Here is a 13747-nt window from a genome sequence, read left to right on the forward strand (position 1 = left end):
AGACGTACTTACTTACTTACTAACTTACTTAATTATGGCTTTTTAAGGAACTAGCAGGTTCATTGCCGCCCTCACATAAGCCCGCCATCGGTCGCTATCCTGAGCAAGATTAATCCAACCTCTATCACCATACCCCACATCCCTCAAATCCATTTTAATATTATCCTCCCATCTACGTCTCGGCCTCCCCAAAGGTTTTTTTTTCCTCCGGCTTCCCAACATTCTATATGCATTTCTGGATTCGCCCATACATGCTACATGCCCTGCTCATCTCAAACGTCTGGATTTAATGTTCCTAATTATGTCAGGTGAAGAATACAATGCGTGCAGTTCTGCGTTGTGTAACTTTCTCCATTCCCCTGTAACTTCACCTCTCTTAACCCGAAATATTTTTCTAAAAACCTTATTCTCAAACACCCTTAATCTCTGTTCCTCTTTCAAAGTGAGAGTCCAAATTTCACAACCTTTCAGAACAACCGGTAATGTAACTGTTTTATAAATTCGAACTTTAAGATTTTTTGACAGCAGACTAGATGACAAAACTTTCTCAGCCGATTAATAACAGGAATCTCCCATACTTATTCTGCATTTAATTTCCTCCCGAGTGTCATTTATATTTGTTGCTGTTGCTCCAAGACATTTGATTTTTTCCACCTCTTCGAAGGATAAATCTCCTTATCAGTGTGTTTATTCAAAATCAGCAGCACACAATGCCGGCTTACTCTAATTAAATCAAACGATTCTCTTGTGATTATTTTTATTAAGTAGAATAAACTAGCAAAAGAAAAGTTATAACTAGTGTGAAAATAAAAAATACGTTTCTCCAGAGAAACTATTTTTCCCTGTAGAAATATTTATAGTGTTGGTTGTGATATCAGAGCAAGTTTTTATTACACTCGGCAATGATGATGACGCCGATGAGCATGGGTCTCCCCTTCTTAAATGAATAATGGTCATTAGTTTTAAACTCTCCTTTTTATGCCTGGGTAAATTTCAGAATCAATTATTATTATATTTGTTTGGTTTTAAGTATTATTTAATTTTAAAAAAAAGGAGAGAATATGGTTAAAATTACTTTATAAACTACTAATAGCCTATATATTGACGTATCACTTTCAAATGTCTATTTTCATATTAGAAAAATAATATATGAAATAATTACAAATGCGAACTGCTGTGAACTTGGGTTTTGCAAAATTAATGGCATATATCTAATTAAACTGTAAATATTTTGTGTGCAATCCACAAAACGAAAGTTCATCTTCTTTCACGGGTACAATAAATTATTTTTATGCGTGAATTTTGAATAAAAACTGAAGAAAATAAAGTGCAAATAGTATTTTTCGCCACACGTTAAAAGACATTTTTATTACAATATGTATAAAACATAAAAGGTCAAGACAACACCATGACAGACCAAATCGACCCAGTTAAGGCTTCTACCTTTACAGACAATCGGCAAGTTAATGGCAGTAGGGATGTCAGTCCTATATGGCCGCCGCCTTTACACCCAAGGAAATGCCCCTGGTACTCGTTTTTGTTGGAGGCTGAGTGGACCCCAGAGCCATAGTGCGGCTGGAAAGATTGAATCAATAGAAATATCCATGATCCACTCGGGAATCGAACCTGCGATCTTTCGGCTTGCAGCGCGAAGCTATCACGTACCCCACGCATGAAAAATATAATAAGAAAATGTATATTCTATTTGTGACGTCAATAATATTCAGATTAGTAGCATTTAATTAGAGACAAATTATTGTAGTAAAGCATTTTGAATGCAATTTTATTTTATATCTTTAATTTTAGGCCTACTCGGTTTTGTTTCGCTCAGTAATTTGATTTATAATTGTTTATACTGTATTTTGTTTCAACAATCGTCCGGCGCGGTAGATCTAAGTTAACGTACCCGCGTTCCAACCAAGGGGTCTTGGAGTGGGCAATAGAAGAAACTTATTTTTCGTCTACGAGACTGTGTATTTTTCCGTTGTCTTGTGATTGTTCTACGATTTCTCTGCGGTGGCCCTGAGTCGTGCTAACCCCACATTTAGGATAGGCACAGTTTGTCAGGTGTTGATTCACAGAACATATCTTCTCTTCACTACACAACATAGACTTGTAATTCGGTAAAATTGGAGAGGCAAAAGAGAGAGATAAGAAGAAGTTCTTATTTTTCTCTCCGATAATTATCATCCTTAATTAATATTCTGCCTGATTGTCCGTTTCGGTGAACAAATGAAAACCGTTTCTTCGAATTCTCTCCTGAGCACGAGGTCACTCTCTTTCAGGAGAGTGCTGGAATTTTGTATATTTACAATTTTTTTGCATTATATTTTTTCGGCATTAGACTTAATTTTATTATTATTATTATTATTATTATTATTATTATTATTATTATTATTATTATTATTACTATTATTACAAAAGTCTGCTGCGTTTCCTTTTCATATCCAGCAGAGTTCAATTTTCTGTGCCCAATTACAGAGATATAGAGGCGCTTATGAGACAAGAACATCTGTAAGCATTCCATCTCAAATAAGCTTCCTGTGCACCTGTGATGGAATGAGTTACGTGTTGACTGTGCTGTCCGGATAACCCGGTTCCACCATCCTCCACACTACGCAATCCTCTACAGCCTTCAAATCCTTATACCGTACTTCTGGTGATGGTATGTCGCATCTCATAGATCTAATTTATTCATATTTTCAATTGACGACAGAGTGAAAATCATGAACTTGTGCATCGTTATATCCCCATCAGGCAAGCAAGAACATGGGAGACTTCGGTCCCGCTTATAGAAATCCACTAGTCGCCGAGAAATCACTACAAGTACTAATATTTTGACAACTGCAAGGGACACTATTGTAGTGGGCGGCCGATTCGACGTCACCCAAACATAGTAGATGCCCTGTTTTTCGAGACGGATACGATAATGAAGGTTGTTGGTGAAATGATGAGACAAAACAGGAAAATAAGAAAACGTCTACAACCTTGGCTTTGTTCACCACAAATACAACTTCGCTTTCGTCGGGATTTGAACTCGGGTCCGTAGTCGTCGTGAACTAGCGTTCTGCCAGCTGATACACAATGTAGGTAAATTTATTTACCTATTTGTTGAGTTTATTCTGAATTACCCCATTACTCTGTTTAAACCAAGCTTACTAATATTGTCAATTAACAACAGAGTTTTTACAGTTCCTACAGTGTGCTTCTCACAATATCACATGTCACTAAGAGGATTAATTTATTATTTATAGCCGCTCCTAAGAGTTCTCGAGTTATGAAGCCATTTGGCGGAGGCTGCTCTTACTAAAGTCCGAGCCTGTAGCCTAATCATTGTTTATAACTCGCCGATTTCACCTTTGTCGAGGTGCTCGTAAGTACAAGCAGCTGTCGCTGTTCTTTCTCTTCGTTAGATGACTTTATCTTATTAACGACAACTGCAACGTGAAAAGAACAAAGTACAAAAGAAAAAAAATAACTGACAACAGGTTACTTCGTCTAAACAAGTCTGCAACTATCGTTTTCACAGATGCACTTTAACGGCTCACGGGTTAATGAGATTTTTATGAAGTCTCCAAGAACAATTTATTGCGAATTATAAATCGTAAGTAGGTTTAAATGACTTGAAGTGGTATACGGAACGGGAAAGTTCACAATTGTTTAAGAATCCGCAGGCAGAGATATTTTTCCGTTATCAATATGTAGAAGATGGTTTGTTGGTGGTATAACGAGATTTTTTTTTTTTTACGTAGGCGAGACTTGCATCGATCACTGCTATTCAGGGTCGCAAGCAGATCAGCACGACGATATAGATAGCTATAATTTTAGTTTGTTATTTAGCGACACTGTATTATCTATTAGGATATTTAGTTGCAATGGAATTGGTGATAACGAGTTGATATTTTGGCGAGATGAGGTAACAATTTGTCAATATGATTACATGCCATTCGCCTTACAATTTTGGAAAACTTTGAGAAGAAACAACTGAAGCGGAAATCGAATTCACTCCTGATCAGAAAGGTATTTCCGAAGGAAAATATGGCAGAGAGTTCGTAGAATCTTTATAATTGTGTAGAACGTTTAAGCGGTTATATGGTTGTACGGTAGCTAAATTATTATATATGTTACATTATTAAAGAGTTATTTTATTTGTATCAACTCTATTAAAGAAAGTTCGACCAGAAACAACTTTGAAATTCTATAAAGTTATGGCAGTCCCGGCATTATTATATGGATCAGAGGCATGGTCATTAACGAAAGGACAACTTCGAAGAATAGAAGCTGCTGAAATGCGATTGCTAAGACCTCTTGCAGGATAATATACTCTTTACGACCATAAAAGGAACGCTGACATCCGAACAGAATTGAATATCACCGCCATTACGGATACTATAGAATCTTACCGCAACAACTGGTATGAACATGTATTAAGAATGCCCAACAATAGGTTACCCAAGAGACTATTGAACTATACACCTCATGGAAAACGAGACATCGGAATACCAAGGAAGAGATGGAAAGATCAACTTTCTTCTGGAAGCGGAACAGGCCAGGAGGTCTAATCCAAGACTGTTATTGATGGTGATCCTTTAAAAGCTATGTTGCTGGTTGCATCGGCCCGCTGCTTCTAAGTTGCAATAATATGTTACGGATTGCATAGGTGCACTCTCGCTAAGAAGCAAAATGCGTGGAGAGTAATATTACAGAAATGTTAACGGAAATTTGTTGTGAATACTGTAGATATCTACTTAAACGTTCTGCGTTAGAAGTTCAAGACAAGATTCTACTTGAAAAGCGATGAGCAGTATTTTTTCGGATCTAAAGGTGGTAATTCTTGTAGGCGTTATGGAACAAGAATGTATTATAAATGCAGCTCAATATGTTAAGGCGATGCGCTACTGAAAATAGTCGAAATTTTACAAATTTTATCTTTTTTTCGCGAAAATTGCACGGTTTCTTGAAAATTGTATCTCGATATCTTAATTATAAGTATACTTTCATATAATTGGTAAAAGTTGTGTTAATGCACGAGTTATATGTAACCATAACTTTAAATTTAATTATCTCAAAAAATAAATTTTCTACGTTTTCAACGACAAGTATTCAACTTATTTCCCAGTAGTCAAAGCTAGAGTGATGGCACTTGACACACTTATTAATTAATATCTGTTGTGAAGTAGAGCATTTGATTGACTATATAGAGCATAGTTTATTTATTAGAAAATTATACGTAAAGCAGTATTATATATTTTATTAATATTTGAACATTGAAGAAATTATATATTTTTATAGATGAATAAATTAGAGTAGGGCATTACTAATTCTGAATTGCACAACATGCAGTGTTGCCTTTAAGAAAAAAATAGATTTTTTAGAAATAGTATTTTCACGAAGAGAATTAAAAGAAAATAAATTTAATTTCTTTTAAAGTGTTCATGAGAAAAGATTGCAATTTACAATGTGTGATTATGATATTGATATACTACATATTCAGTAAAAATTTAAACTCTCTGATTAAAAAATTGTGGATTTTATAAATTTCAGTTGCGCATCGCCTTAAGGTATTGCGTAAACGAACGTATCAAATTGTACGAATTCGCAAAGAGAGAGAGAAAGACAGAGAGACAGGAACAAACTTCATCTTCTTCACCATGAAAAATCAGAGATATATAAAACATGCTTGACGAAATAGTGAAATGCATACCGGTAATTTCAATTGAGAGTACAATGAAGTAAAATTTGAAAATTTTGAAGTATTGGTCTTACAGTTATAATTTGTTTTGCAAACATTATTTGTCATGTAAATGCAAATTTTCAGCACAATAATGGTAAATATTTTGTACATTTTTTAAAATATTATTTTTCATCTCGTACAAGAATATTTTTCTTAAACTGAAATTTTACTATTATGTTCAACAAACTGTCATTAATAATAATTAGCGTGGCAATTTTAATTGCGCTTATTAGTTTTGTCTACTGTTTATAGGATATTATTGTAGCTCAAATGCAACAAAAAATGCCAGACTATACAATGCATATCAACAATACTCGTAAGTACTAAAAATTAATTACATTGTGCAAGAGCTAACTTGTTTGAGTCATTTTAAAAATTTGGATATACAATTTTGCCAGTCATTTAAACTCCTGATTGACAAATGGGAAAGTTCGTGTTTCACTTTATATTTTTGTAGAATATATTTATTAAAATAAATAAACCGGAAAATTGAAAACAAAAAAGATGACCTAACTGCCAATTCTAATATTAACAATAAGAGAAATCGTTATTCCTGTGTAGAAATTATTAATGAATTTAATAACGTTACAGATAACCTCAAATACCAAGGAATTAACCTATTTCCTCTAATTTGTTATGAATTCCGGAAACCATTCTCGTTCCGAACAATTTTAAAATATCTTACATACTGTATGCAGGCTAAATAGTATCACAAAACTCCTAGCCTACGATAACGTTAATTGTGCACTGATTCAAAATGATAAACGAGTGTATTACAAATTAAGATAATATGCCTTGTTTAGTTAACAGTAGATCAACAGACCGTAACAAAGTAACTGGATGGAGGTCTATCACGTTAAAGCGTGCGGAAACGACTGGGTTTCGAGGTCACGGACGGGTATATTCATGTGCATCTCAGCTGTCTCATTCCATGCTTGTAACCTAGTAACAGGTTCCTTAATCTTCTTCCTTAGTTCAATAAATGAGAGTGCTTCTACCTCTAGCAGTTGTAACTAGAAGTGAAATGCAGCGTTGCCACAAATGGGACGGGGACAGTATCCTAATGGAACTATGTTCCCACTCCTACTTGGTGTGATTCGTCACCATCATGCCATCATTATGACCGTATCACCAACATCATCATACCATTATCATGCCACAATAACATCATATCAGTATTATCAACATACCATCATCATCATCATCATCATCATCATCATCATCATCATCATCATCATCATCATCATCGTCGTCGTCGTCGTCTTCGTCGTCGACGACGCACCTTTAGTTCAGTGGTTGGAACATCGACATTCCTTGCTGGTGATGAAAGTTCAGTCGAAGTGGAATTTAGATCGAAGTGCCGGGATGTTTTCACGAGGTTGTCACAACTCCCCTGTCATCATTTATAAAGTATTCATAATTCACAATCCTCTTATCATCATTGATGCAGTAACAACGAAAAACTACCGTGCCATATTATCGTCCTTCCCAGGATAATTTCATAGAATTCCTATGGCGTATGTAATGATTATTATCACGATGTTCTTCGTAATTTTTTTAACAATCGAGTCCGGTATCTTGGTCCGTTCTCATCTTGCCGTGAATCCGAAATAATGTAACATCTTGAAACACATGTATTGGAACTTGAGCCGTTCAGAGCAGAAGTGGTGTAAGTAAAAAATGGGTAAAGAGAGTTAAAGTAAACATTCTGTAAGATACAGCGCAAAGTAAAAAATAATATTCGATTTATTTAAACTATTACTAGTCAGTGGATAGGAAGAGGGACATATTAATTGCTGGAAATGCAAATGGAAACCAATAGCTTCCAGGTCAGCAGAAAGAAGGAAAAGTAGGAGTGAAAATGAAGTAATTAACGATTTAAGGCATATGAAGGTCCAAAACTTTACATGCCAGATACAGAATAGGAGAAAGGGGAGGCTCATTGTTGAGAAGGCCAGAACTCCTCTGGAATGAATATAGTTCTAGCGCCTAGAGAAGCAGAGAAGTTAGGATGACGAATTATAATGCAAAATATACAATTTGAACTTTCGTCCAAGGACAAGTATGACCTCTGTGAAATAGAAAAATTTTTGAAGACTGGGAAAATTTCCGAAGATTATTAAGTTCTCCACTTACTTTCTTACAAATGGCTTTTAAGGAACCCACAGGTTCATTGCCGCCCTCACATAAGCCCGCTATCGGTCCCTATCCTGTGCAAGATTAATCCAGTCTCTATCATCATATCCCACCTCCCTCAAATCCATTTTAATATTATCCGCCCACCTGCGTCTCGGCCTCCCCAAGTTCTCCACAGATTAGGAAAATCTCAGAATTTTTTTAAACGATTAAGTGTTTATTTTTTCGTCTAAAGCGGCCACTTGGTCTGACGTTCGTCACCGATGATGATGATGATGATGACGATGATGATAATAATAATAATAATAATAATAATAATAATAATAATAATAATAATAATAATAATAATAATAATAATAATAATAATAATAATAATGACTGTGTTAGACACGTAGAAGAATGCTGATCCTGACACATGGCTCCAGACAAAATTTACCTGTCATTTCTCGCCTGCGTTGAGTTTTGACGGTAAATAACTTAAATAATTCATTCACATACTACTAGTACAGATCGCAGAAGAAATGGAAAGGTTGCTGCCTTGAATCTGTAGCATTAACAACGCATGAAATCTGCATTCATACCCGTAATAGAAAACGTCACGAAGGTAACACATGCCTTCTCATTATACTACGTTTCATCCGTTCCATAATAATTCATTCCCTTTACCATCAAACAAACAAACAAAGAAGGAGTGGAGCCAAAGTGAATTATAATGGAAAGCAGAGTAATTAGCTCATGCCCCCATGTTAATTAAACAATAAGTGCACTTATTGGAACTAGGTACTCAACTGCTGAAGCCGTTATTTCCTGTTAAAAATTTACGTTCTATTAGAAGAGACAAAATTTTTTTTTTTTTAGGTTTTTTTTGGCCATACTGTATTATGTTAAGCATTCGTAGAGCAGTCGCATTCTGAATGTAGCCTATAACAGTAGTGTTTACAATTTGCAATATATTTAATTTTATAATGTCCCCCCTATCAACAATGTGAGCATACGCAAGCTCCTGAAGAGATTGTACCGCTCGGTTGACATCAGATTTGATGACGAAACAATTTCCGAGAAGAATGATTGCAATGAAGAACGTGAACGTCAATGATTTAGAAAAATATGCTTACAAAAGAAAGGTGGAAGACTTTGGGGGGAAGAGATTAAAATTCATGGTCCATTTCTTTTAGATTGCATGCCAACATTTGTCTTAGCGTCCGAAAGAAACCACAGAAAAACCATGGGCAGGATAATACATTTATCATGTTGCAAACGATAGCCTATTGTTGTTTATTTTCTTGAAGTGTAATTTAAAATACAAATCAAATTACTTAATATGTATCCTAGTAAGAGGATAACTTTAGTTCCTTAGATTACATATAAAAGACATTCTCTGTAACACCAATACAAAATTTGATTTTATGAATGAATGAATGGGAAGGGAAACATTTAAAAGGTAACCAAAAACACGTCCTTCCAAGACAATTTGGAGCTGAGTAAAACTGAAAATGTGATCTCGAAGCCTGTTAGCCACTTGTCCCACTACGAGTTTCGCCGTTCCACTGAAGGAATTTTGAAGAGAAAGCCGAAAATTGGCGTAACGTAATAGCTACCACATGAAGAGGGGGAGGGAGAAGGTAAAGCTGGGAAGTCACGTGTCGTAGAATTATGACACATATAGGAACCCTGTCCCTGAATAATAGGGCTCCAGGAAAAAATTGGTGCCTACAGTGGCCTAAGTGCTTGTGAGTTGTCCTAGCCTCCACATGCAACCCATGCCATACTCGCTGTCACATAGACTACTGCAATATTACCTCCATAAAATAATTACATAGGCCTGCTTATGCTCTGAACAGACAATTTTCACATTACCTGACGTTTTGGCGGTTCATTAAAAGTCATTCCGGCAACATTTCAAAATAAAATTTCAACTGCTCGGCGTAGCTACATTATATCACTTACTACGCGGCGCTGCTAAGAGGGAATATTTTCCAGCAGATTTGGTAATTACTTATTTACTTAATGTAGGCCCATTTTTTCATCTTTCTTTTTTCGAAAGACGATGAGATGATAGTCTGATGTTGGTATTATAGAGAACCCTTTTTAGTGTGTAGTACAGAGAAGCAAAAATTTAACCGTAAAGAAATCTAGTGGCATTTAATATAAAATATTCAGTAAGATCTAAAAAAAATAAGTATAAATGAATTATTGAACAAGTGAAAATGTTGAAAAACTTGATTGTGGTGATGATTTACAAAACAAACTATACAAATTTCAACACGTGCCTATAACCATACAACGAATCTCAAAGAATAAAACAAGAAAATGCGCTCGATTACAATTTCATAAAGTGATTCCTGATTTTGATGCATGGTTTTGAGAACTGGGCACTTAACAAAAATGACAAGAGGAAACTAGAAAGAGTTGAGGTTAATTTTTTAAAGAAATACTGATGAATACACGTTATAGATAAAATATATAATAATACCATCAGACAAGAATCTTCAACGTTGGAAAGAAGATTGCAGACAGAAAAAAAAAACAAACAATATGATCACATATTAAGCCTGGATTCCAGAGCAACCCGACAGGCGAAGGACTACAGACCTACTGGGCATGAAGACGTAGAAAGCACAAGAAGAAGATGGGCAGATTACTTTAAATCTCTATATAATCAGAAGGAGATTAAGGTATAACGCTGCAAAGCTGGAAAGTCACTGGTTCGATACTCGTTGAGAACATGGATTTTCCATTGATCTGATCCTTCCAGCCACACTATGGCCCTGAAGTTTACTTAGTCTCTAATAGAAATGGGTAAGAGGGGAATTTCCTTGAGAGTAAAGATAGCGGGCATGTAGGACTGATATCCCTACTGTCTTTAACGCCGATTGTCTGCAAAAGTGGGAGCATTAACCTCCCGCAACCTTTTGGGCTGATTTGGTCTGTAATAGGTTGTCTTTATCTTTATATAATCGAAATGGACCACCTTGACGACGACGACGATGATGATGATGGTGGTGATGATGATGATGATGATGATGATGATGATGATGATGATGATGATGGAACTTATGTGTTTATAATGTTGTAAGAACACACGGTTAATCGAACAGATGATCCGAGACAAAATCTTGGCGAATCTTTTGAAGTGTCGGTATTACTTCCATTCCTTCTGCTATTCATTTTGTCATAATTTACGTTCGTTTTACATATAATCAGTGCAACAAGTTATGGGGAATTATGTCAAGGTATGATCTTACAACTCTATGGCATCTCGAAAGTGAATGTTCTTTGAAGCAAGAAACCGCTAAAATGCTTGAAGTTCGATGTAATCAACTGAATCAGCATGACACAGTGAGATATACGATCTTAAAGAACAGATTTATTTTTTCTCCATCTTTTCACCTGAAGAGGAAGATGAATCCAACCTCAGAAATGTCCTGTTTTTTTATTATTTGTTAGCAATGTAAGAAGTTTAATTCAGATCTCTTCTCATCTACAAATAACTTTTGCCAAATGTAACGGTAGCCTAATTCTTTTCTGCATTCTTCTTAGCCATATAAATTATGTTTTTTAATTTTTATTTTAGTAGGTTATTTTACAACTCTTTATCGACATCTGAATGAGATGAAGATGATAATGCCGGTGAAATGAATCCGGGGTTCAGCACCTAAAGTTATCCCAGCATTTGCTCATATTTGGGTTGAGGGAAAACCTCGGAAAAAACCTCAACCAGGTAACTTGCCCCAACCGGGAATCGAATCCGGGCCACCTGGTATAAATTGTGTTAGTTAAGGTCTAAACTATTTCTTGTCTGTGCAGTGAAACTAATTGCTTTAATTAAGACGTACTATGTCGCGAATTCAATCTATTTTCAAATAGATTGAAAATTCCTAATTCGTGGCGCAACAACCCATGGAGGGCCATGGCGTATTGCTGGCGTCACGTCTACATGCCTCACCGGAGATGAACGATCACCAACGGGTACGAAGGAGACGTTATAGCTGGCATGCGAAACCGGATTTCGCTACTCATTGTAGCTCCCCAAACTCATAAAAATGTTGAGTAAACACTGGTCTCATACAGTGGCTGAAATTTCGTGAGAAGCTTTCTTCCCTCTAAAGACTCGAACCAGCGCTCATTCTGTTACGCTACTCCAGGGATGTCAAAGCTCCTACACTGCGTGCTCTCAAGCACCCGCACATTTCCTTAAGAGCGATGTTTGTACTTTGTCTTGCTAAAATGTGAACCTTGTTGGATTTGTATTGCTTGTAGTATGAGCACGTAATATAGGCGCTTTGACATCCCTGCGCTAGTCCAAGGCATGGCCCTTAAACTGCGGTTTGTTTACGGCGATCATCGCCGGACTCACATCGCTGGCGATTGTCGCCTGGAGTTGCTAGTAGTTAAAATGAATGCGCACGGTTTCTTTACAGCGAAGATCGCCAACGTAGATCGCTGGACGCGACGCAGATCGCTGGAGGTTGCTTTTGAAACAAATTCAGGACGCACATCGCCGCATACATGTTCAATAATAATCGATATTTAGAGAAGGTCATGTAGAAATATTGAATCGAGTTATGGCAACAAAACAATTGAGAATTGACAGCGATGTACGCTGATAAAGAAACCACTTCCTGACGATCATCGCCAGCGTTTATAATCGTCAGCGTTGTGCGTCCGGGGATGATCGCCGTAAATAAACCGTAGCTTTAGAATACGCAGCTACGGCGTGTTACAAATTGAAACATAATTTATGTATTAAAATGACTACCAACCGAACACATGCATCCAATATTATCAGAACTTCAGAATTTATTTCTTATGAGTTAATCATGCATAAAATTACAAATATATGACAAATTGCTCTGAATGAAACGAACCTGTGGGAAGTGCGAGTATTCTTCTGCAACAGTATCTGCCGGGGCGGTTGCGCCTTCCGAAGCAACCTGCATTACACAGATAATTTGCAGCAGTACCACCATGGTCCATACATGACTACAGCCGTTGCCACGGCCCTTTGCACCACATTTACACTTCATGTTTTTAACAAAGCACTATTGTTCTTCTAAATATATTTAAATAAAGTCACAAAATACCAGAATCTCTGACAATTAAAGAGATTTTATTCAGTTCAGTTAATAAATCTGATAAAAATATTACTACGAAATTGTAGTAGCCTAGGTTTAAGTTGCGAACAGTTGAACGCTACAAACAACTGCTAACTGGCACACTGTTCATTGTGACTAGGAGAGCGTGCGGCACACGATCCAGCGGGCGGTGTCAGGCGGCTGCACTCCTTGGTAGTGGTGCATGTTTCTTGGTCCAGGTCTGAACTGCAACTGAAGAAGCGGAGCTTGCGTTCCATGTCTATTAAGCCTCGTCGTCGATGTGGTCCTGGTGCTCCGCTCTCCCTTTCTTCGGCATGGCGACAGGTAGATCAGTGGCTTCAGAGAGAGAAACACGGATGGCAGAACCGTGCCTGTCTGCTCCTTCCATGTGTCGAGGAAACCAAGAACAAAAGCCCCGGTTCCAAGTCACAACTGAAGAAACTAGCTCATCACATTATTATTATTATTATTATTATTATTATTATTATTATTATTATTATTATTATTATTATTATTATTTTGTATGTCTCTGACACATGGAGGACGAGCGAGAATAATAGGGTAGAGTAGCATAAATCGCAACGCTTCCTAAATGGCACCACTGCTAGTTTAAAACAAGTTACTGCAGTAGTGTAGCATCTAGTGGTATTGTTACAATCTCCATATGAACTTCCACCATGTCACTTGATTTCTGCCACTTCTTTGTGTCAGCAGCGTGGTGATAGTGTATCTAATATAATCGCTCAGGTGGATGTATATTTAGCTAACATTATGTAACTAA

General features: G+C 36.6%; 1 protein-coding gene across 1 annotated transcript in view; it reads right to left on the reverse strand.

The window, feature by feature from the left end:
- LOC138694383 (uncharacterized) overlaps positions 1-13041 on the reverse strand; it is a 226229-nt gene extending 213188 nt beyond the window's left edge. Inside the window, exon 1 of the mRNA XM_069818069.1 lies at positions 12739-13041. Within this exon, the coding sequence (XP_069674170.1) occupies positions 12739-12897 (159 nt within the window). The 5' untranslated portion in view covers positions 12898-13041. The remainder of the gene's footprint in view (positions 1-12738) is intronic.
- Between the last annotated feature and the right edge of the window lie 706 nt (positions 13042-13747).

The sequence above is a fragment of the Periplaneta americana genome, chromosome 2, assembly GCF_040183065.1.
Source record: "Periplaneta americana isolate PAMFEO1 chromosome 2, P.americana_PAMFEO1_priV1, whole genome shotgun sequence".
Lineage (NCBI taxonomy): Eukaryota > Metazoa > Arthropoda > Insecta > Blattodea > Blattidae > Periplaneta > Periplaneta americana.